General features: G+C 38.7%; 3 protein-coding genes across 5 annotated transcripts; 2 read left to right on the top strand and 1 right to left on the bottom strand.

Moving 5' to 3' along the window:
* The first annotated feature begins 2,424 nt into the window (after positions 1 to 2,424).
* LOC143881622 (sm-like protein LSM1B) lies at positions 2,425 to 8,752 on the top strand. 3 transcript variants are annotated; one of them, XM_077384819.1, is made up of 7 exons: positions 2,425 to 2,621; positions 3,009 to 3,073; positions 6,835 to 6,903; positions 6,988 to 7,103; positions 7,187 to 7,249; positions 8,217 to 8,331; positions 8,601 to 8,752. In XM_077384819.1, the coding sequence occupies exons 2-6, from the start codon at positions 3,013 to 3,015 to the stop codon at positions 8,292 to 8,294; spliced, it is 387 nt and encodes a 128-aa protein (XP_077240934.1). In that variant the 5' UTR covers positions 2,425 to 2,621; positions 3,009 to 3,012; the 3' UTR covers positions 8,295 to 8,331; positions 8,601 to 8,752. The 3 variants fall into 3 exon arrangements, with proteins under 3 accessions (XP_077240934.1, XP_077240932.1, XP_077240933.1); XM_077384817.1 differs by lacking the exon at positions 8,601 to 8,752 and having other exon boundaries at positions 2,427 to 2,621; positions 8,217 to 8,532; XM_077384818.1 differs by lacking the exons at positions 2,425 to 2,621; positions 8,601 to 8,752 and having other exon boundaries at positions 2,647 to 3,073; positions 8,217 to 8,532.
* Positions 8,753 to 10,154: 1,402 nt separating this feature from the next.
* LOC143881621 (uncharacterized) lies at positions 10,155 to 17,041 on the top strand. The gene is made up of 5 exons (XM_077384816.1): positions 10,155 to 10,518; positions 12,213 to 13,143; positions 13,389 to 13,484; positions 14,079 to 14,215; positions 16,722 to 17,041. The coding sequence occupies exons 1-5, from the start codon at positions 10,298 to 10,300 to the stop codon at positions 16,909 to 16,911; spliced, it is 1,575 nt and encodes a 524-aa protein (XP_077240931.1). The 5' UTR covers positions 10,155 to 10,297; the 3' UTR covers positions 16,912 to 17,041.
* Positions 17,042 to 17,447: 406 nt separating this feature from the next.
* Positions 17,448 to 21,693, bottom strand: LOC143880865 (pollen receptor-like kinase 3). Its single transcript, XM_077383840.1, has 2 exons — positions 20,260 to 21,693; positions 17,448 to 18,930 (listed from the first exon to the last, which is right to left on the bottom strand). The coding sequence occupies exons 1-2, from the start codon at positions 21,572 to 21,574 to the stop codon at positions 18,152 to 18,154; spliced, it is 2,094 nt and encodes a 697-aa protein (XP_077239955.1). The 5' UTR covers positions 21,575 to 21,693; the 3' UTR covers positions 17,448 to 18,151.
* Between the last annotated feature and the right edge of the window lie 1,940 nt (positions 21,694 to 23,633).

Below are 23,633 nucleotides of genomic sequence, written 5' to 3'. Positions count from 1 at the left end.
CCAAGCAGGATCATTGCATTTTTTTGTGGGTAAGCGGGATTGAAGTAATTAATTCAACATAGACACCCACTTCACCCTATATTCCGTTATTATATTGCTTTTGTAACTTCATCTTCTTCCTTATGAGGAAGTCTAAGCTTGACCAAAGGCTCTGTTCACTCGTGTTCCCGGGAGACCAAATCCCGGGAAAACCCCCCTTTTTTCCCGAGAAAGCTAAAATTCGCATGTTCACTTGTCTTCACGTGATTTTGAAGAAACCTAGGTGGAAAATGTCACATCTGACATGGAAATTTGGAAAAATGATGTGGAAATGAGTCTTTTCTCACGAGTGTGAGATTCCTTTTCCCTTTTTTTTAGTCGGATTTGCTTTCCCAGGAAAACTAGTGAAAAAAGAGGGCAAGAAGTTTCTGGGGAAATCTTTTCCCGCGCAAGTGAACAGGCGCGGGAAACCTTTTCCTGCACAGTTTCCTTGGATTTCTTTTCCTAATGCCACGTCAGATTCCCGGGAAACTTTTTCTTTTCCTTTCCCGGGAAAACAAGTGAACAGAGCCTTAGAAGTTGCAAAAAGCTTGGAGCTTGCTGCCTTCACCAATGAAACTTTCTACATTGACTTTGATACGTTAGGACCTTTTATATTCAGACTTCGCTATATTGGAAATCTACTCTTTAAAGAGTTTTTATTCTTGGGAATTAGTTTTTGTTTTGGAATTGTATATAGTTCAGATCCCAGGTTGAATGTTTAACTGCTCATAAATTTTCTTTTCATGTCGCAGTCTAGGGAAAGAACACGGATAGTTGGGTATGAAATTGTGTATTAGCTTATGAAAATGAGAAGAATATGGACCTTTGGTTAATAGATCAATTATCCAACTACAAGAGAGTTTTGCATGGACAAAGTGATAGTCAATCTCAATATGCATTGAGCGAGGCTTCATGTCTATATTTGCATTCATTATTAGGGAGTACGATATCATCAACATACAACATCAAAAAAATACATCTTGTAAATAAGCCATTAGTTAACATACAACATATCTTGCAAATAAGCCGTCTGTTAATGTTCGAGCAATGCAGACCTTCATAGAAACCATGTTGATTGGGGATTGAGCCTCTACCTCAATGTCTAAAGGCTTTGCTCTTTGACCAACCGGCAAAATGGGTTCAATCCCAGCTTACCCAGCTTACCAACCAAAAAAAAAAAAAAAAAAAAGGAGGTTTTTGAAAGACAAGGTGAGTTCGTCTTTTAAAAGGCTAGTGATATTTGCACTACGGTTACATAATAAAAGCCAAGGTGAATCCGTCTCGTAATCAAAACGTGATAGTGCGCATATCAGTGGCCTTTTTTAAAAGGCCACTGATATTGGCGTTACGATGTTTTAATAATTGCACAAACAAAGTTTATCATTTCCTTTTTAATTGGTTTGTGAGAGCTTTATGCTCTGTTTGGTTGCCGGGTTTTTTTCGTTCCTGGGAGTTTTGTGGGAGAGTAAGTTAAATTTTGGTCCCATCCCATGTTTGGTTGCCTTTTAGCACTAGGTTTATTTTAATCCCACTCTTGTAATGATTACTTGTGGGGTAAATTTTTTAATCCCACTTTTGTAATGATTGCCTTTTCATCCCATCCCAAGATAACCCCAGGAACAAAAATAAACTCAGGAACCAAAAATAAGCTTGAGAAGAATTTTTTTCTACCCAACCTATCAAGCAACCAAACAAAGGTTTTTTTTTTTCCCACCATATCTCCCAGGGTATTTTTTTCTCCCACATAACCAAACATGGGATTTTTATTTTACCATGATACTTCCAGGACTCTTTTTTTCCCACCTATCTCCCAGGGTATTTTTTTCTCCCACATAACTCCCGGGACCAAAAAAAACCTGGCAACCATACAGAGCATTACGGAATTAGGGGGCCTTTAATAACCTTGACAGCTGTTTAAATAAGAAAAGACAAGCAGAGTTATTGCGATTATGCCAACACGAGGAGCCTTTTAAAATTATTACTATTATTATTTTATAATGGGATTTGCTAGGGACCATTTTAGAAGGCATTTCGCGGATCGGCTGTTGCATGAGAGAGCAGCCACACAGGCTCACTTTTCAACAGATTTTGTCCTATTCGTTAATTCATCTGAGGTGGCTACTCTCTCATGCAACACCTGCAAATGAAATGCTTTTTTGTGATGGTCCCTAGCAAATCCACTCTTAAATGCTTTTTCAGTCTCTATTAGTCGCGAGGGAGGTGAAAAACCACCTAAAAAGGAAATGATATCAGTATAAGAGCTGTCAAAACTCAAAAGTCATTACAGTTCCCCGAAAAGCTTGTACGAGTCAATGAAAACAGTAAAGACAAGCTAGGTTCGTGTAATTATTAAAACATGGTTGGGCTGATATCATTTCACAAACAAAAACACTATTTAAATCGAGCCATTTTTTCTGATGCCTGACTTTACAGTTTCCATTTGCCCTAGGTCAAAGGGTTTTGGCTCTCCCTTTGGGAAGATGATGTAAAAGGCGTATCTTTCAAAAGGACAAAATTAGGTGCCGATCCAAACGTAGAAAACCCTAAAACCCTAGCGGAAAGCCAAAAAGATTCCATCTTTTTCGCCCAAATCGCTTTAGGTTAGTAGTGGCTTTGTCCTTTTTTTTTTTTTTTTGAAAAATTTCGGAGCATATTTGAATCTGAGTCTTTTAAATCATCAAACCTTTCAATTCCTGAAGAGAAATCCGGATTTTTGGCTAGGATTTCTGTTTGTGGAAGTTAGGGTTTATATCTGGAAAGATTCTGATTCAGAATTAGGGTTTTGGTGATATCGGATCTGCCAGGGAAAAGGTTATTGAAAGATTTTGATTCAGAATTAGGGTTTCTGGAATTGGGTATTTTTTTTAGAGGGCTTTGAGAGGTTTTGGTAGGGTAGAGTGCTCAGTAGAGAATTTACCTGCCAATGCCATTTGCTTCGGCTTTGGTGGATTTTTCGTCATTTTTTGAGAGACTGAAAAAAGTTATAGTTCAATGTCTTGGGCAGGCCCAGAAGATATCTTTCTTTCCACTTCTCTTGCAAGCTATCTTGACAGTATGCTCTCTCTCTCTCTCTCTCTCTCTCTCTCTCTCTCTTATTGGTCGAATGCTTCTTTTTTGTACTCCTATTGTATTTTGCATGTATATTGAGCTATCATGATTGTATTTTCATGGGTTTTACTAACATGTTTTGTTGGTGCCAATGTGATGACAGAGTTGTGCAATTTTCTGTTAAAACCTATGATTGTGGACACGGACACGGACACGTGTTGACACCGGAGTGTCTGACATGATAAACCCCCAATATTTAGAAATGGGGACACAACTAAAATAGGAAGTATATATAATCACAATCTGTGGATGCTGATTCATGTATCAAGTTTCAATACGGATACGTGGTGTCTGACATGGCAAACCCTAAATATCTAGAAATAGTGATATTTCTATACAAGTTCATATAGAATTACTGGAGCAATGATAGATACAAGGGAGCCCTTGTATAAAGAGCCGCAAAAGGGCCCTTCATTGGATCCACGTCATTTTCAGTTACATTTTAAAATCGGTTGAAAACGTACAATCAGTTACATTTTTTGATGTGGATCCAATCAAGAGCCCTTTTTTTGCTCTTTTTGCTAGGGCTCCCTCGTATCTATCATTCCTCAAATTACTGACTGTTATCATAATTTGCAATAATATAAATACGGTATTCATTTAACAAACTAATAAATCTTTGGATTTATCAACTATAATCTAAAACAAACATGAGAGAATAAAATAACAACATATTCATCAATTTAATTTAGTTCTCTTCCCCCTTTTTAATGAAATCTGTTACCATTCAAAAAAAAAAAAATTATTTCTCTTCTGTCTCCAAAATGCAGCGAGAAAGGAAGACCAATAGGATACACTGGATATAATATTAGAATAAGGGTTTGTTTAGGGTTTTAGATTTAGGGAGGGGACATAACAACAAATATTTGTTAAAGAAGAGATAAAAAGAAGAGTTTATAACAAAAAAAAGTTAATAATAAAAGAGGTAAACACAATGTTCAATAATAAAATAGAATGTCACACCTAACACGCTATAAAAACGTGTCAATACACTCACATTAACTTTGATACTTCTAGCACTACATTTAAAAGTGTCCTGACATGCGGCAAAAAATTCAAAGTTTTGGCTAAATCATAGGTTAAAACTTGCTTTTTTGATGTTTCTAGTTGTACCTGATTTCCATCTTCAGAGGCTAGGAGTTGTTAAAACATTGCGAAGCCCGGTATTAGATGAAAGGATATCCGTTTCTTTTATTTATCTTCATCTCCAACCTTGATTTACTTTTGAATTGCTGATATTAATGACTTCATGGGTTTTAACGCTTCGAATGCCCACTGGTTTTTCTCAATATTCGTGCTTCGTGTGGGTCTTGTGACTGTATATGTAGTACCTACTTTTCATTTTTCGACCGAGCTAATGGACTAGGAGCTAATTGGCTAGGACACAGTTAATGAGGATTGGTGAGTCCCGTGTGTTGGCGTTTTACCATGTTTGAACGACAATCACACCTACTAGCACAACTTGGAGAAGAAGATAAAATAAAAACCTTGGACGTTTCTCCCGTCTCTGTATTAATTTATAAAATTAAATGTCCTTTTTTACAATGCATCTTTCTCCCTTCTACAACTAATAATTATGGAGTGAATTAGAAAAAAAAAGAAATTCAAATATGATAATAAACTTAGAAACAAGCTAAATGAATCATCTATCATGGGCATGAATAATATGAATTGGGCGTGATTGCTTGATCTCCTCACCAATTTGGGATAGTCCTGGGTGGCATCTTTGGAAATAATTAGCGCAAATTAAATTGTGAAATTGTTACTAATTAGGGATCTCATTTGGGTGCAAATGTGGAAAGTCTTGGTGTGTGATTGAATCCTCTTGGCACAAATATGGAATGCCGTGGCGTGTGATCGGGAAAGCAATCTCACGACTGAGCGTGAGTGGTAAATGGACGTGTATTCCACAAGTCTCGAGAGTTAGAAACGAACATGCAATCTATGGCAATAATGAATTGACCACGTACATGAAATCTACTGCTACCATGCATGAGAAATAGAAAAACAATCTACGGCTATGTGGATAGAAATGATGCCATATGGACCCACTTGGGCACCCTTGGCCTTGAGCCTCTCTGACCTTTGCACAACTTTAAGATGTGCCGGCCTCTTCACGAATTCGTGGGCTGCACCAACCTCCCCGAGTTGGAGAAAATCCGTCTTCGGATTTGAATCTTCCTATGATTTGTGGACACGGACACGGATGTCTTGTGTCGACACGGACACGGGTGTCTTGTGTCGACACGGACACTAAGTGTCGGACATGGCAAACCCCCAAAATTTAGAAACGGGGACACAACTATAATAGAAAGCATATATAAACATAGTTTGTGGATATGGATTTGTGTGTCGAGTTTCGATACGGATATGAGTTGTTGTCTGACAGGGCGACATCTCAAAATCTAGAAATAGTGACATGTACATACACATAAAATTATTGATTATTATACAAATACATGTCCACACACCCACATTAACTATAACACTCCTAGCAATACATTTAGAAGTGTCTAAAGGAGTGTCGACACGTGTGGACACGCGTGCCGTGTCGGACACGGCAAGACACGTGCGTCAGCAACAAATTCAAAGTGTCCGCTAAATCATAGGAATCTTCCAAAGAGCGCACGTTCTTCCTAATTTTTTTGGGCATCAAACTCCCTTTGTGCTAAAAAAACTCAATTAGGAATGTGACTTTTAGTCTCTCAGTTTGAATTGTCTGTGAGAAACTTGCATAATTATAGGAAGGGCAATGATAAATTCGCACCCCCTATAGGATAATTCGCACCCCTTTAACGTGAATTGACGTTAAAAAGCGTTAAAGTCTTCCACATATCCTCCTTTAAAGGGGTGCGAATTATCCTAGAGGGGGTGCAAATTTATCATCTCCTTATAAGAATTTGCTTGGATTCTCCTGCATCAACATTTTCTTTCTTTTTTTTTTTTTTTTTTGAACTGAGTTTGGGGTCAGTACTCAGATCCAGCCGAACTATCACCTCAGTCACATTCCAAGTCTGGAATGCATGAGCCTCGATACAAGATATGAGTAATAAAGGGCGTGACTTGAGAAAGATCCTCTAGGATTTGGGGCCCAAACTCTATGATCCGCTTGCACCCGAGAAGTGAAATAATCTTCAAGAACACAATGGTGGTGAACCAAGCAATCAATTTCAGGACCGTTAGGGTTCCTAGATACATCCTCTTGTACTCTTAACTATCTTATTTGGTATGATGCTGGGGTTTGTTTTTGGCTATTGAGGTTAGGGTGCATGTGAACAAATCCTTTACTATCCATTTTGTGGTCATTTGCTGATGCTGTCCAATTCATGGCGTTTCATTGTCTTGTTTTGCTTGAGACTTGCATTTGATGCTCAGTGAAGCTAGTGGTGACTCCTGACATCCTTGCGAATGCTATCAAGTTCTTAGTGGGTTCCCTTTATTAATTTTACGAATGATGAGCTTATGTGAGCTTTAATGTCTTGGTTTACGGACTCAAAACACAAAACTACATGGTGGGGCAGGGTGTGCTTGTTTTCAAAATTATACAGTAGAGGATTGTTTCTTTATATTGGATGCTATGCTGCTGTAATATGCAATAAATGTCTCAAAATGTCTCAACCATCTGAGACCTTCTTAACTAATAATATATGCTATGGCATTGTGCTAATTATGGTAATTTTAACTAATGGTTTGTTCATTTCACAGAGAAGCTTCTAGTTTTGCTACGAGATGGGCGAAAGCTTTTGGGGATCCTCCGTTCGTTTGATCAATTTGGTACCTGCTAATTTTGTTCCTTCATAATTTCTCAAGCTATTTTGCACTGGCTTTTCTTCATGGAACTTGGTTTTCTGTTCACAGCAAATGCCGTTCTTGAAGGTGCTTGCGAGCGAGTGATAGTTGGGGATCTTTATTGCGATATTCCCTTGGGCCTATATGTAATTCGTGGGGAGAATGTCGTCTTAATCGGCGAGCTGGTAGTTTTCTATGTATTTAATTTACTGTAAAGTCTATGGGAATTCTTGCCAATCATTTCTTGACAGTGGACGGTGATTGTCAGGACCTGGAAAAGGAGGAGCTTCCTGCACACATGACTCGCATTTCAGCTGCAGAGATTAAAATGGTAAGCACTATTATCAGTGTCTCTTTATGTTGTAACAAATGTTTCTGTTCTCCAATCATCATGCACATATATGGATTCATAGGGGCGTTTTCATTCATGCATACTTTACATGCATGCCGATCTTTGTGCTCCTTAATTCATGCACTTTTGGTCTGTTTGAGTTATTGGAGGGGTTGCTTTGCATGTATGTGTCTTGGAGTTGGCTTTCCATATATGTCTTGGAGTGATATATTTGAAGACAGTTTCTCAGGATGCATTAAGTTGCAAAATTGATTTTTTTTTTTAAACTTTGTTTTTGCTCTGCATTAACCCCCATTTTGTTCTGCTTCGGGTAGTTAACAAATCAAAATAGTAGAACATAAATAGCAATTTAAAATGGGCGATGATAAATTCTCACCCCCTGTAGGATATTTTCGCACCCCTTTAACGTGAAAAAGCGTTGAAGTTTGCCACATCAATTCTGGGTGCAAATTATCCTACAGGGGGTGCGAATTTATCGTCACCCTTAAAAATTTGGAAAGCTTTTCTACATGAGATTATGATCTGGATAACGTGTTTAAGCATACATTTTTGCCAGCACAATGTATTCACTGGAAGGGGAGATTCTGTCCCATTCCTTATTGTTCGTTAACTTTTCACACCAAAAATAAGAAATGATACATTTTTGTGGGAGTTGCATTAACTTGTATGCCATTTTTTCCAGTTGGTATGTGACCCATTTAATCCTTTTTTTTTCACCAACCTTCTTGACTTATAATCGATAACTTATATTTTTGTACATAGCATTAGAAGTTACAATGATTAAGCGTCCAGACCAATTCAATATTGCCTGATCTACCTTTTTGCCTCCTGCATCTCCTTGAAGTTTATGTGCTTCCAGATTCTTGCACTTTTCTTCGACTTTCTTTAGTGCTTTAGATGGAAAGATATTCGGTAGTGACATTCTCTTTTATACTTATCTTTACAGGCACAGAAAGCAGAAAGAGATGCCACTGATCTGAAAGGCTCTATGAGAAAGAGGATGGAGTTTCTTGATTTGGATTGATAAAACTTATGCACACATTGAAGAGCCTTTCATGTTGGTAAGTTTCGTGCCATCTCTTCCGCAAATCTTATCGCGGTTGTTGTCAGGGTGAGTCGAAAAGGGTCTTTTTTTTCTTCTAGTTCCGCTGTACTCAGAAGTGGAATCCATGGAATGATCTATCATTCCCCAGGAGAGCCTCTGTAACTTTTCTTTGAGGAGAGTTTATTTAAGAATGGGTGGAGTTGAAGGGTTTTTTTTTGTTTTTTTCTAGTGATGTTGCTGTTAGTTATTTTTCTTTGGTTAAAAGGGTTTTCTTTGTGCTTGTAGGTGATAAATTATAAGTTGTATTTGGGGATGGAATTCTTTGTTTTTTTCCTGCTGAAATTGGGTTGGGTTGTGATTGGGCTTCTGATGATTGGATTTTGGTATTCATACTTTCAATCAGTTATAAAATTCTTTGAGGTCCTAGCTTTTGATTATCTCAACATACATATATACTATTATCTCAACAGAGACACATTCAAAGACTAGGGAAGAAATCAGAAAAAAAAGAAGCATTTAAAGCAGGGGTTTTGGCGCATGTCTTTCTTAATAAAGGGAAATGATATTCACACTCCCTTGTTTTAACAATGGCAGTCTTCCTTCATTTTACTCGTCTCTAATTAGTTAGTATAGCCTGTCGCAAATCCTCGGATGCGATCAACTAAAGTGAGGAGTGCCATTATCAAAACCGGGTAGTGTTGTAATCGTTTTCTCAGGTGCAGTTGGTGGGCCAGCTATGTTTCCGGTCGAAATTTTTCTTGGAAAACTTTTTCCTCCCCGGGCATGTTTGGCTACCAAGAATTTTTTTTCCTGAAATGTAAGATTACCCAATGCTGAGGGCTCCTGTGGGGGAGGGACAGACACGAGAGGGACTGACGGAGGAGTGGGTAAGAAAATTAGTAAAGCCTGTATGCAATATGTATAGTAAGTTGTAATTATCCATATTAATTACTTGGATGGTCACATGCTCTCCTCATTCATCCCCATCTCAAATCTATGTTTAACCCATGGTTAACAAAACATGATTAGGCAAAAAACAGGACGGCAAAAGCTCGAGTTTAATACGGTGTTGGTTGAAAACAACGTAGTAAAAAAAATGGAAACACAAGAAATTAGGTTTAAAATTTTGCCATTTACAAAATATGGTGGGGGTAAAATTGGAAAGTTGGCCAAGAAAATTTAAATTTTGTCATTTAGGAGTTTTGCTAACTATGGTATCACCAGCCTCTCTATGTATGTCCATCTTTAATAATGAATAAACAAACATTTGAAGGGATTTGCTAGGCATTTTCAGGAAAGCCATTTCGCTGCTGGCTTTTGCATGTGATAATAACAGCCACACAGGTTGGCTTGTTTCAGATATTTTGTCCAACTCATTTAATTCATCTAAGGTAGCTGTTCTATCATGCAAAAGCCAGCCGCAAAATGGCTTTCAGCGAAATTGCCTATCAAATCGTATATTTCAATTAATTTATTGGCTTTAGTATTCAACTAAAATAAATAAAGAAAAGAATTGTTTTGTTTTGATTTTTTTGTTTTTATTTCCCCAGTTTTCTGCCCCATCACGTGCTTCCCTACTCACTATCCCCTCAAATCTCTCTTTCTCTGCCACCTGTAAATCAGGATTCCACGATTTTTTTTTTCATGGTTACCAAACATGTCATTAAATTGTTCATCAGCTAGCCAGTGATCAAATATCTGATCAGCATCGCCCTTGCTCCAGAGTCCATCCACAATGAGGCCCCGCAAATGGACGGTCCCGATCACTCACCTTTCTATTCTATATATTCAGCAACAGTCAGTTTAAAACTAACCAGGGTTAACTTAACCACAGCTCTTGTTAGTTAAACCACAGCAGCAAATCAACTACATCGACTCCAAAAGTCCCAAGTCGCTCAACAGAGCTCTCGTTTTCTACTAGAAAAAGGGTGAAAGAGCAGATCTAGGTGCTCTCATTACTCTGAGCTTCTGATCTGCTAAAAATGGCGTCAATCCATTCCATTTCCCTTTCTCTTCTTCTTCTTCTCCTACTCTCTTTATCTTCACTCCTTCGCATTAATGCCTCAGTTCACGACTACTTTGGCGCGAAATTCAGCAGTAAGGGCAATGCTTTTGTTCTCCATGGCGGCAGTGAGGGACTCTATGCCTCTCTTCCAAATCGTAACTCGAGTACCGTTGCAGGAAATGGAGATTCTTATATACGGTAATTTCAGATCGGTTCCTCACAGATCTGTTGCATTTTCTTTTGCCGTTCTTGATTCTTTTTGCTACAATGGTTAGAACTTTTGCTTTATGTGTGGAAATTTTAGTTTGTAAGATGTTTCTTTTAGAATTAGGTTTTTTGTGAAGGAAATGCCTGTTCTTCTGTAGTTTTCTTTTTTCTTTTTCCTCTTTTTGAAGTGTATGAAAACTCCTTTGTAGATTTATGTTGTTTTCTGAGATGCAATTGTTCAGATCTGAGATAATGCTTGTATTGAATTGCTAGGTAGAGTGACTGTGCAATTGCTAAAACGATTTGTTGTTTTATTTTATTTAGTTGCATCACTTTTTATTCCATTCATTAGTTTAATGTGAAATACGTCGTTCAGAATTAGGTTTTTGTGAAGGAAATGCATATTCCTTTTTCTTTTCTTTTTATTCCCTTTGTTTTTAGTGTAAGAAAACTCCTGTATAGATTTATGTTGATCACTGAGATGCAATTTTTCAGATCTGAGGTAATGCTTGTATTGAATTGCTAGAGAGTGATGGTGCAATTGCTAAAAAGATTTGTTAATTTACGTTATTTTGTTGCACTACTTTTTATTCCATTCATTAGTTTAATGTGAAATTGCGCAAAAAATGCGTGTTTATTTTCTTTCTTTCTTTCCCCACTGCTCTATATAGAGTGAAAATAAAGAGAGAAATAGAAGAAGAATACGTGACGAAACCCAAACCTCCAACTAATGTTGATTATTTTCTATATTTTTTCTCTTACAGTCCAACTCTTCTTTATACTAATTCTACCCTATTAGCTCCTTAATTCAACCACATAATTAATCCCTAAATCAAGCAATTAAAACGTATAATTATTCCCTAAATCAAGCAATTACAGCGGCACGCTTTTATTTTGAAAGCTCATAAAATATGGAATTAAGATAATTTAGAAAAGTCCCTAACAGTTTGAAATCTTTTTTCTATACATTTGTATTTATGGAATGCCTGCCGCTAATATTTGCTATGATTCATACTGTTATCTTCGGAGTTAGGATTTATTTGTATTTCCATTTTTCTTTTCTTTTTTCCATTGACAATAATAACTTTGTCAAAAGCGAATATAGCCAAGAGAGACCGTCACCTTATGATATGATAGTTCCTTAAATTATTGGAATATGTTGTGGGTGCGTACCTTTGAAGGGGAGAAAATGCTTCTTGGAATTGTATATCATAGAATCAGCTGTGGATGTCTAGTTAATTTACACATTCTATTAAACTATCTTTACCTGATTCGCTTGTTTTTTTCTATTAAGATGGATGTTAGTGGAAGGGATATGATTAAACATGGGTGGCATTTTTCCTGATGTATATGTCTTATTAATGCGAACTTTCTGAATTTGTCTTTACCTGATTTTGTTGTTTACAACTGTGGTCTTGGCAATTCACAGGAAGTTTGTTGAACATGCAAATGCGTAGTGTTTTTCTGATATTACATTTTAATACTCTTTCCCATCTATAAGTTATATTCTTAACTGGAAAACTCATGGTTTTGGAAAGGTATAGACCTGTAGGCATCTGGAGTTGATTCCAACAAGTCCTTTTATCTTTGTAATTTTAAAAGACTTCTATGTTTTCTAAGTTCTTGTAGTAGGGGCTTATATCGGGAAACCTTTTCCTGATATTATTCCATTTTTCTGAAATCAGTTTTGAGAAGATTACATTCCGAAGGACTAAAGAAGCTGCTCAGGCTAATAAAGGAACCAAGTCGGGGTTGATTCAAGCTATCGTATTTGAAGTGGAAGATCGAGAGACGATAGGTGGTTCAGCCTATGGTGGCCAAAGGGCTGTTTGCTGCACGCCAGATCTTGCAAAACTCGGTGCTTGCACAGAAGGCCAAGTCATCCACCGGCTCTCTAAAAAAACTCCTCAGTGGCCACAAGTATTTGGTGCTTCTTTTGAGGCAGATAATCTTCTCGCAACTTTGCCTACAAAATCTATCCCAATTACAAAAACTGGGATGTATAACTTGTATTTCATTTATTGTGATCCAAACCTTAAGGGGTTGGTTGTTGAAGGGAAGACTATATGGAAGAACCCTACTGGCTATTTACCAGGAAGGATGGCTCCTCTTATGAACTTTTCTGCGTTCATGTCTCTTGCTTTTGTGGCACTTGGAATCTTCTGGTTCTCTCAGTATGCCCGATTTTGGAGAGAGGTCCTTCAACTACAGAATTGCATAACCCTAGTGATTGCATTGGGCATGTTTGAAATGGCTTTGTGGTACTTTGAGTATGCTGAATTCAATACTACTGGAGTCCGACCAATTGGGATTACGATATGGGCAGTTACATTTGGTGCTGTTAAACGGACAGTTTCACGCGTGATCATCCTTGTGGTTTCTATGGGCTATGGTGTCGTGAGGCCTACTCTTGGTGGTCTTACTTCGAAAGTGATTATGCTTGGAATGACATTCTTTCTGGCATCTGAGGTGCTTGAACTAGTTGAGAATGTAGGTGCCGTAAACGATCTTTCAGGAAAGGCGAGATTGTTCTTGGTTCTTCCGGTGGCAATGCTTGATGCCTTCTTCATTCTGTGGATATTCAGGTCTCTCTCGAAAACACTGAATAAGCTTCAGGTATTCATTCCTCTGTATTTTTTATTTGAATAATCTCTCCTCTTTTAAAACACTTCATGACAGGCCTAAATCTCCTTTTGTTGCTTTTGATTAGTAGAGATACGACATACATGTAGATTTCTTAGGTACTTCATGCATGTGCCTAACTGCTTATATACTTCTATAAATGTACAAAACTTTATCCCCGAAATTTTTATTAGCAGCTAGTTGATAACCTATTGAATTCTGAATGTGGTGGGTGACAGGCCCGAAGGATGATGGCCAAATTGGAGATTTACCAGAAATTCACCAATGCATTGGCTGTGGCTGTTATTGTATCTGCAGGTTGGATTTGTTACGAGGTAATATTCTTTACTTTGCATCTTACCGGAGACTAAGGTCAGAAAGTAGATAATTGTCTTGTCTAAGTTCTTGATTTTTGGGTTAGGTAGCAGTGGCAAACTGTTTATGTTTAATTTTATAATCATTTCCTTCTTGCCGTTTGACCAAAAAATCCTCTCCATGATCGCTTCAAAAGAAAAAAAAATTGTCAAAACGTCTTCAACTTTATATATCTTTTCTTTCGTCCTGGTGTTATTGAATACCAATTGTATAACTTTAATGTATCTATGTTCAGATAAATTATATTTGCAGAAAATCCCAGTTGGTGATAGAAACAGCCCACATCATGGGATGCACTAACTGGTCATTAGTATTACTCATTTCCATCACTGCATGCAACCATGAATGGCATGTTCAATTGCTGCAGATATCATTTCTCTTCCATTTAATATACAACATGTTTTTATGTATTTATATAATAATAGACTTCTCAATATTGTCACTCTGATATGTCTGGCCCTGTCTATGCTACCTTTTTTTTTTAGAATGGCCCTGTCTCTGCTACTTTACCAAGTAGTTGTTGAGGTAAGTATCTAATTTTGTTTGCCGTGCAGCTTTACTTCAAATCAAGTGACGTGTACAACCAACAGTGGCAAAGTGCTTGGATCATCTCTGCCTTCTGGCAGGTGCTCTCCTTTTCTCTTTTATGTGTTATTTGTGCTCTTTGGGCACCATCTCAGAATTCTATGAGGTAAGCCCTTATCCTGATTCCAGGTTCTGCTTTTTTTTAATTATGTTTTGTAAGTTCTATTTACTCTGTTTCTTTAATTCTTAATAAATTTAAATACATATGCTCCTAGCTTATATGATAATGGTGAACTCTGTTCTGCATGTAAAAATAACACAACTTGTTCTCTCCGTTGATGTTTTCCAAATGTAACGTTTGATTCTTTATCTAGAAATGTGGTTCTAGCTCCGGAAACCATTGAAAATCCTGGGTTTATTGTTCAGTTGGAAGCCAATAGTTGTATTCAGGAACTAAGATATACTGAACAGAAAATCCTTTTTTTCTTAAGCTTGTGACTTTCTTTTAATAAAAAATTGGTCACTTTTCTCTAGACATGGTATGAAGCTGAAAAATCTTCCTTCTGTTGCATCTGTTTATGCATTGTACAATGTAGAAGTTCTGAAGTTGGTCCAGCAAAAATATAGTGGTGTCTAACATGTTCATAATAAAGGCGTATTAAAATATTTTATTGCCACTCTTGGTCGCTAAGGTTCCTATTCTTGTCGGTCTGATCGTGACTTCAGCTACTTTAACTTACAACTGCCTCCTGAAATTATACTATCTATTCATCTATGAGTTTATTTGCAAGAAATATTTAGATTGAACATGGAAGATGTTACACGTTCCATGAGAGCAATAAGATAACAATAACAAATTGGAGAGAGATGCTGATGCCAAATCATATAACTTCAGAAGTTTATCCTCCTACCAAATTCCCGCACTTGCAAAAAAATACAATGAAAAAATTTATTACCTACCAGAGACCTGCCATAAATTTATTAATATAGGGTTCGGTATTTGCTCCAGTGGTTATGTGGCCAAAATTTTGCATTGTTAGAACTTGAAGTCAATGGTTCAATCACAGCTCCTGAACACAGCCACAGCCTGTAAAAAAATACAATAAAATAACCCCAAGTACCTTGCTCACAAATCGTCTGTCTAAATGGTTCGACTGCTTTACAAACTGTCTATCTCAATGCTTCCAGTTCTTAAAAAACCTCAAAAATTTAGAATTCTTACTAATCTGTGTAACCAAGGAACACCATTTCTTTAAAAAGTGCTATGTTGGGTGTGTTGAATGTTGACCAGACGTGTCACATTTTTGTAGGACAATTTTAGTTTTATTTTTCCTTGTCCATTGCTAGCATTTAGGGACCATTTGGATACACTGATTTTAGAATCTTGGATGGGAGACAAGAGAAGGAGACCGACCGTTTCGCTTCTCTTTAGAATCTTGGATTTTAAGTAAGAAATCCAGGTTTTAGAAATCTCTCTCCATCATGAGATTTCTAAAACCTGGAAACATGGGATGATCTCCTACTCTCTTGCTGACGGAAAGAAGGGCGAGAAATCAGAAAACGACATCTGGTCTCCTTCTCTCGTCTCCCATCTATGATTTTGTGGAAATCCAAGATTCTAAAATCTGCGTATCCAAATGGGTACATTTTCTATGTTTGGTCTTAGTTAAGGCCCTGTTCTTTTTGGATTTTGATTACTAACTGTTTGTCCAATTCTGATTATTGGACTCTAAATTAATGTTTAATTTTGAGTCCAATAATCAGCTTTGGACACAATTGGTTCTCAAATCCAAAACAAACAGGGTCTAAGAATGTTAGATTTTCTGAGTTCAACAGGGGCATACAAGTTTATGTGTAAGCTACATAGGCATCGAATGTTTAACCTGTCACCAACCATTACACAACATCTCTCTTTTATCTTACTTTTTCCATCAAAGGGAAAATATGCCGGCATGTAATTCCAGGCCATTAGAGTACTAGTCTCTAATCGATGTATTCCAAAGCCGTCAAGTTAGTTAGAATCTGCTGGTCAGATTTCTCGAAATCTTTCATTCCCATCAGCTGCCTATGCTTGTTAGATGAACTCCATTGATGTCTCTGAATAGCTGAAGTTGTCTCCTTAAAGGAGAGTTTCCAGCATTATCCGTGGCTAGAATTTATAGCTCTGCACTAGAAACTGCTGGAACACACATCCTTTCTGCTTTTCTCTCAATATTCACTGCTATAGCAGCCTTGGTTATGGTCCATCGAAAAAGTAGAAGACGTAAGTTTTCATGACTCTTAGGCCCTGTTTGTTTTGGATTTTGAGAACCGGGGACTCACAATCGGTTCTCAAAATCCAAAACAGACAGGGCCTTAATGATATTAAAGTTCACCTGTGATTGTTAATGGCTGATGAAATCATGAAATGGAATTTGCCACTAAAGATTTCTTTCATTGCTACATAAATGCAACTGCTTGTTCTCAATTGACTGCATTGTTCGATTCAATGCGATGCTGAATGTTAGAATATGGTTGATTTGGGCATATTTTATTCAAATATTTCCATTCTTGATTACTTTATAAAGAAAATTTTAGAACTCTACTATCTTATTCATGACCATTGCTCCGACTTTTAAATAGAGTTAAAACAAATAGACACGACGAGGACTAAATATATGTGCATCTGTCAGATACGCATATTCGGATGAAGCAAGTGAAGACTTTGACAAAGAGGATACTCTAACCCTGATTAAGCCGGCTAACCCAATGCCTACAAAGGACACCCGCAGTTCTTCGCCTCTGCTGGATACTAGAACTAGACAGAACAGCAGCGACTCCCTCTTACTCAATGTGGATCCAGAAGAAGATAAGAGAGAGTAGTGAGGTAAATTCCATCTTGCCCAAGTTTGGTTTGATTGAAGCTCTGGAATTTTCTCATCTCAGATTCTTGAATGGATGCCTCTACTGCTCCTTGATCCCCAAATATGGCACGACAGTGAGAACTCAGGGGGGGGGGGGGGGGGGGGGAACCACACATGGAGAAGAGATTGAGGTGCATTTCCTTGATTTTTCTTCTTTTGTTGTATGTTTATCAGTAGCTAGTATAATGTTGTAAAACAGAGCATTAAATGGATTGTTTTTGTCAGTATGAGAGCATTTCGTTGGTTTATGAAGATGATTTAGTGGATGAGGTTCTAGATTACAGGGAAAACTAGAATAACACGATTTACCAACTTTACAAAATCCTGCCTCGTTGCCAGTCCCACGGACTCCAAAGAGGATAATTAGAACATGATTTACCAACTGGGTCCATTTAGGGTACGTAAGAAAGCTGCATTCTTTTGCATCTCTAGGCGATGACTAGCTAACTTGCTATCTCAGCTGATAAATACGCGAAACAAACCCATAACCAAAACTAGTTGTAAGTGTAAGTATCATTTTCCATATGGCCACTTTAGTTTATTGAAGATCACATGGAAACGATTAGTTGCGTCATAACACACACCTCCTCGTCCCAAAAGGAAAATTCCAAACAGTTTCCAACTTGTAAAATTAAAAATTACAAGGATTCCCACAAATCAACACTCTTAATTTCATATCTACCCATTGTCAATGTCACCAAAATGATCAACCTACCCGACTTTTATGTCATGGGACGGGTCAGACCTCATTCTAATACAATGTTGTGCACCTACTACAACTACTTTGATTGATCTGAACCGTCCAATTGATAGGCCTAGCTTTAGATCCTCTATTGCACAAGCTGACATGCCACACTGTATTACACTGAGGTCGCACTCGCACTCTCACTCTCACCATATATCCAACCATTCCTGCCAAGTATATACCTCCTAATGATTCATCAGCGGGCCGAGTTTTTTTAATGACGAAAATACCCTAAACATTCTCTCCACGGACTATAATGCCTTCTAGCATTTTGTCATGTTGAACTCTCCGAGAGCCAATCTACATATATCCTGACATCTACATTCTATGGAGTGTAAGCTGGGCTCATGTCGAATACAAGGGTATTTTCGTCATTAAACCGAAAACAAAAAAATATATCTTTCTTCTCTTCACCCTCTTTCTGTTTTTTATGCAATATATTCCCGCCAACTCTTTACGATGTACCAAATGTAAAACTATCTCCGTCCCGTCGGCTTGAGCCGCGCTCGCTCAAGCTGTCTTGCTCGGAACGCCTCGAAGAGTGCTCGCCGTGCCCATCTCGCACGTTTGAAGGACGCGATCGGCGGCTGGAGCTGCTTGCCAGATCACCGTAACCATCTCTCAATGACGGCGCCATGCTAATCCCTCGGTCGGTGATGCCATCATCTGCAACTATCTCTTCTATCCTCTTAATGGCTTCTCTCATGTCGAGCCGCCGCTCCGTGTTCGGTTCGGCGCAAGCCACACCGAGGTGGAGGAGTTGCTCCATCCCGGCACGCGATGTTTCCGAGCCCGCTATTTCGGGATCGAGCACCTCGGCCTCTCTCCGTTCCGATATGGCCGATACGGCATATTGAAAGACGTCGGTCCCACCTTTTCCATGGTTTAGATATTGGGAGGGGAATTTACCAGTCATAATCTCGAGGATGAGGATGCCGAGACAGTACACGTCGGATTTAGGTGACACGTGTTGGTACTGGATTGATTCTGGGGATTTGTAGGCAAACATGGATTGGGAGGCTTGGGTGGGGCTCACCAGTGGAGAGAAGCCGAAATCAGAGAGGAGAGGCTCAAAATCAGGGCCAATGAGAACGTTGCAGGACTTGAGATTGCCGTGGGGGAGGTCGGAGTTGAGAAGTTGGGCATGGAGATAGTCCATGCCCTGGCCGATTCCTCGTACGATTTTTAGACGGGTCGGCCAGTCCAGCTCGGCGTGGGAGGGTCCTCGGTCGCCTGAAGAAATACGAAAAGAAAACGTATTAATATTTGATAACTTATCTCAATTCTAATAGATGGGGTTGAGTGATCTTGACCATAGTTACCAAAGTCGGAAACATACTTGACAAACAAAATGGGAAACCAAAAAATAAATGCGGGAAACGAGAAACATGAAAAAAATTGAAAATTGAATGAGAAGCATCTTAAAAAGCACATTAGAAACATTTTAGAAACGATGGTGAAACATCTAGGGGTGGCCAACCGGTTCGGTTCCAGGTTCCAGGTTCCATGAACCGTTAGAACCGAACCGAACCGTAGTACATAGTAGGACCGAACCGAACCGGACCGAACATAATCGGTTCGGTCCTGTTCGGTTCTCCGGTTCTAATGGCTAATTACTAATTACTAATTATAATTTATAAAAACTTTTAATTAAAATTATAATATAAGTTACTTTCTTATTATAAGAATAGTATTAACTATTACTTATTAATATTATAAGTAATTTATATTAATAAGTATATGTATAATAGAAATATAAAAAATATTATATATATATATATATATATATATATATATATATATATATTTTCAAAAGTTCGGTTCTTCGGTTCCATAACCGAACCAAGAACATTAAACTCGGAACCGAACCGAATAAGTTCGGTTCTACATCAGTGGAACCGAACCGGACCCAAAGTATTTTTAAACAGTTTGGGTCTGGTTCGGTCCTGGCCACCCCTAGAAACGTCCATGAAAACACACGCAAAACACAAGAAAAATATGAAATACATGGTTTTGTAGATTAAAAACTTGTTAATTTCAAAATTTTATTTGAATATTTCTTATTTTTATTTTTCATTACAATATATGTTATTATTTTACTTTTTAGAATCTATTCAAATTTTTTTGTGTGTTTTTTTGCAAAACGATTTTGGTCAGTTTCCCACATATTTCACATAAGTTTTCTATGAGTTTTCCATACATTTTTTTCTCACACGTTTCATACATGTTTCACATAAGCTTCTCATGTGTTTCTCATACGTTTTTGGAAACATTTTCTCAAATTTTTATCACGTTTTGGAAATGTCTCTAGAATATGTTTTAGAGGAAACGAGTTTCCCACCCGCACAAAGAGTTTTCGGCTACTATGATCTAAACAGTCGATATAGTGGACGCCATGCAGAATTGTCTCATTCTCGGTCTTGTTGTGATGAAAGCTTATAGTTGCATTCGGATCAACTTCTTCGATCACAAGTTGGGCCCCAATTTGGATGTTTTAAGATTTTTCTTTGAAGAAGTACATCACTATTTGTTTTTACTTGATAATTTTGAAACATTACGCACCATGTAGAAGATAGAGCAAGCTGCCCATGGGAATGTACTCGTAAACCAGCAGCTTCTCCTCCTTCCGGTAATGAAAAGCCAACGGCGGCAATAAATTCTTATGCCTTATCTGCCCCAATCTTTTCATCTCTGCCTCAAACCCATCCTGCCCCACCCTATTCATCTCCCTCATCCTCTTCACAACCACCGCCATTCCATTCCCCATCATCGCCTTATACGACGATCCCAACCCTCCATTCCCCAAAATCTCCGCCGCCGCCTTCATCAAATCGGTTAACCCAAACATTCCCTTCTGCCCATTCACCACCACCAGCTCCGCCACCGCCGCTTTCTTGCCGGAATTCATCTCTTTCCGGTGGGCCGATCCCTTCCGATTCCCGTTCGAAGACACGCAAACCTCCACCACGTCCTGCCTTACATCTCTCCCCAACCTATTAAACTCCGCCTCCCGCCTTTTCATCGCGGCCCCCACGGCTACACCCGTCAAACAAATCACTATGAGCATCGCAATTCCGATCGCCGCTGCCTTGCCATTATTTAGCTCATTGTTCTTCACATCATTGGCATTTGAGGTACTAGTACTAGAATTATCAACTGTTTGATCAACCTTTGTGTCATTGCATGGCTTACCCAGTTGTTCCCCGCAAAGCCCAGAATTTCCGGCAAACGCGCTACGGTCAAATTTCGCGTAACTCACAGGAATATTCCCTTCTAGTTCGTTATTCGATACATTGAAGGATATCAACTTTTTCTGATCGATTTCTGGGATTTTTCCAGAAAAACGGTTGTTCTCGAGGTGCAATTCCATTAAAAGACGAAGCTTTGATATGGAATTCGGAATTGCACCCTTAAAGGAATTCCTTGCCAGCCAGATTTTCTTCAAAGACGCCATTTCTGAAAAGAAATCCGGCGGGATTTCGCCTGAAAACTGGTTTCCGGATAAGTATAAGCCTTTGAGTGCGCCTAGGCGGTTGAATTCTGGAATGTTGCCCATAAATTTGTTGTTGATGAAGCTCACCGACCGGAGGCCAGGAAGATTGATGAGGGCATCAACGTCGATCTTGCCGGAAAGACCCAAGTTTCCGAGCCGGAGTCCGGTGACGATGCCGTCGAAGCAAAGGACGCCGACCCATGTGGTGTTACCGGAGCAAGATGTTGAATTTGGGGTCCATGAATCAAGGGCAACTGCATTCTTGAATGATTTTTTTAGATTGAGAAGGGCTTCGGATTCTGATAATGAGGTAACATAGAAGGGGGAGAGGAAAAAGAAGAGAGATAAGAGAAGAGATGACCGGAGGAGGGGAACAGCGACCATTGCTTGGCCGGAAATCTTACCCCTCCGGGAAGAAACGGACCGCTGTTCAGATTAGTGTTATCAGTTTTCTTTTCTCTTTCTCTATTTTGTTTTGTTCTCTTCATAGCAAGGTCTGAAGGAATGGTGAAGAAAGGAGGTTTTTCTTTGACCAAGTCAAATGATTAAACGGTTAATTGTGTCCAAATTAGTGGCTTTAAAAAAAATTAGTGGCTTTAAGTTGATCCTCTTCTGGCGGGAGTTCTACTGATTCTGTAGTTCGAGCCAGATGGAGTTTCGTTTTTGACCGTCTATTTGAAGGCCACGTGTACGGTATGTGGAGTAATAAGTCCTTTCATCGGATGGTTAGAATCCTCCGATCGATGTTACTTTTGGTCTGTGGCTACGTTTGGATGAACGGTCTAGATCATATACAGGATTCTACTTTTTCTATTGGTTTGGTTCGTAACTTTTACACGTTGAGAATCGCACCACCTCATGAATAGAGTTAAAAACAAAGAGCATGATGTGTCCTACCTTTGATTAATCCAAACCGTCCATTCTGGAGCCTCTCTTTGGGTCATAATCCAAAAACACAAGGTTCTTTTATAGGCCACCATTTGGATGGTTAGAATCGTTCGGCTAAAAATCATGGCCCACCAAAGTGTAGACGCAGATTATTTTATCGCAATGCCACATGTATGGTGATGATGAGACTTGGACCCATGTCAATCCAGCTCGCGGGACAAATAATCAGCTCCATCTCCACCGTAGGTGATAGGCCCCACTCCTCCCATTGCCGTGTAGGCTGACAAGGAAAAGTATAGCCACGTTCATGGAGGAAAACCCAATATGGCTAGGATCATCTTATGATTTCTTAAATTGGGGCCAATCCGTGCAAATGGACGGTTTGGATGCCATGAAATGGGAGCTCTTAATCTCAATTCAAACAGCTTAACAATAAACATCTACATAAGGTAACCAGTAAGAGCTCAACACGTGTTTGGATATGTTTTATTATGGAGGAATGAGAAGCTTGACATAGGCCCACCAACAAGATGTTAACTGTCACATCATCTCTATGGTAAGCCCAGAATCAGGTTTCTCACGTATCATAATCAGACCAGGTGAAGAGTCACAGTTGAGTTTAATTTTGAGCTCACCCTTATAGCGTGATTTGACGTGAAAAAGTGTTTTCACCACATCAGATTATGAGGGGAGTGCGGGGGAGTGAAAATATCATTACCTTACCCTAATAAGGCTCTATTCACCTGTTTTCTTGCTATTAGAAAAGGAAAGAAATCTAACATGGTAAAATGAAAAAGAAAGGAAAAGAAACTGTCACGGTAAACCTGTTTTCTTACTGTTCACTTGTCTAGATTAAATAGAAAAGAATTTCCACATAATATTTTAGTTTTCCACGTATATATCTCTAGTTTCCCGGAAAACGAAGAGAACAACGTTATTTGTGCTTTCTCGGAAAAAAATGAGTGATTTTCCTTTCCTTTCTAGTGTCGGGAAGACAAGATTTTGGCTTCAGGAATCCACTCTCAATATCCAAAGCGAACAGGGCGTTAATAGGATCATCCCATCAAGGTGGGGTCAGCATAAATGGGCCGGGCTGGACTTGTAGGTCATGTTCTTTAACCATCTTTATCAGCGTTTTTGAACTTTTTTTAACCCACTCTGGAGAATTGAAAATAATATAAAAAATGGTGTGTTACCCAAAAACCCATGGGCACAGTCACAGCACATGAAGAACCATGCAGATCTCTTTTGCTCTGTATTTGTTAGGATCATCCGATCAACTAATCCTATTATAATTTCAGTAAATCCACCTCATCTCGTCCACTGCAGCCCCACATTAGATGGGAAATGGACGAATAATCTGATAGGAGAATCCTAATCTAATCCCCATATCATTAGCCTGCAGATGATCATTAAAAGTAGCAACAGCCAACTTAACATAGGGGTGCAACTCGGGTCTGGTTGAGGCCAACCCGACCCAACCCGAGGAACCCATTTTTCCAACCCAACCCGATTTCCAATTCAGGTTTGGGGTCGGGTTGACCCGATTTGATAT

Source organism: Tasmannia lanceolata, unplaced genomic scaffold, assembly GCF_043159265.1.
Source record: "Tasmannia lanceolata isolate RefF3 unplaced genomic scaffold, GAP_Taslan_0.1 ptg000007l, whole genome shotgun sequence".
Lineage (NCBI taxonomy): Eukaryota > Viridiplantae > Streptophyta > Magnoliopsida > Canellales > Winteraceae > Tasmannia > Tasmannia lanceolata.
This window is presented reverse-complemented; position numbering and strand designations above follow the sequence as displayed.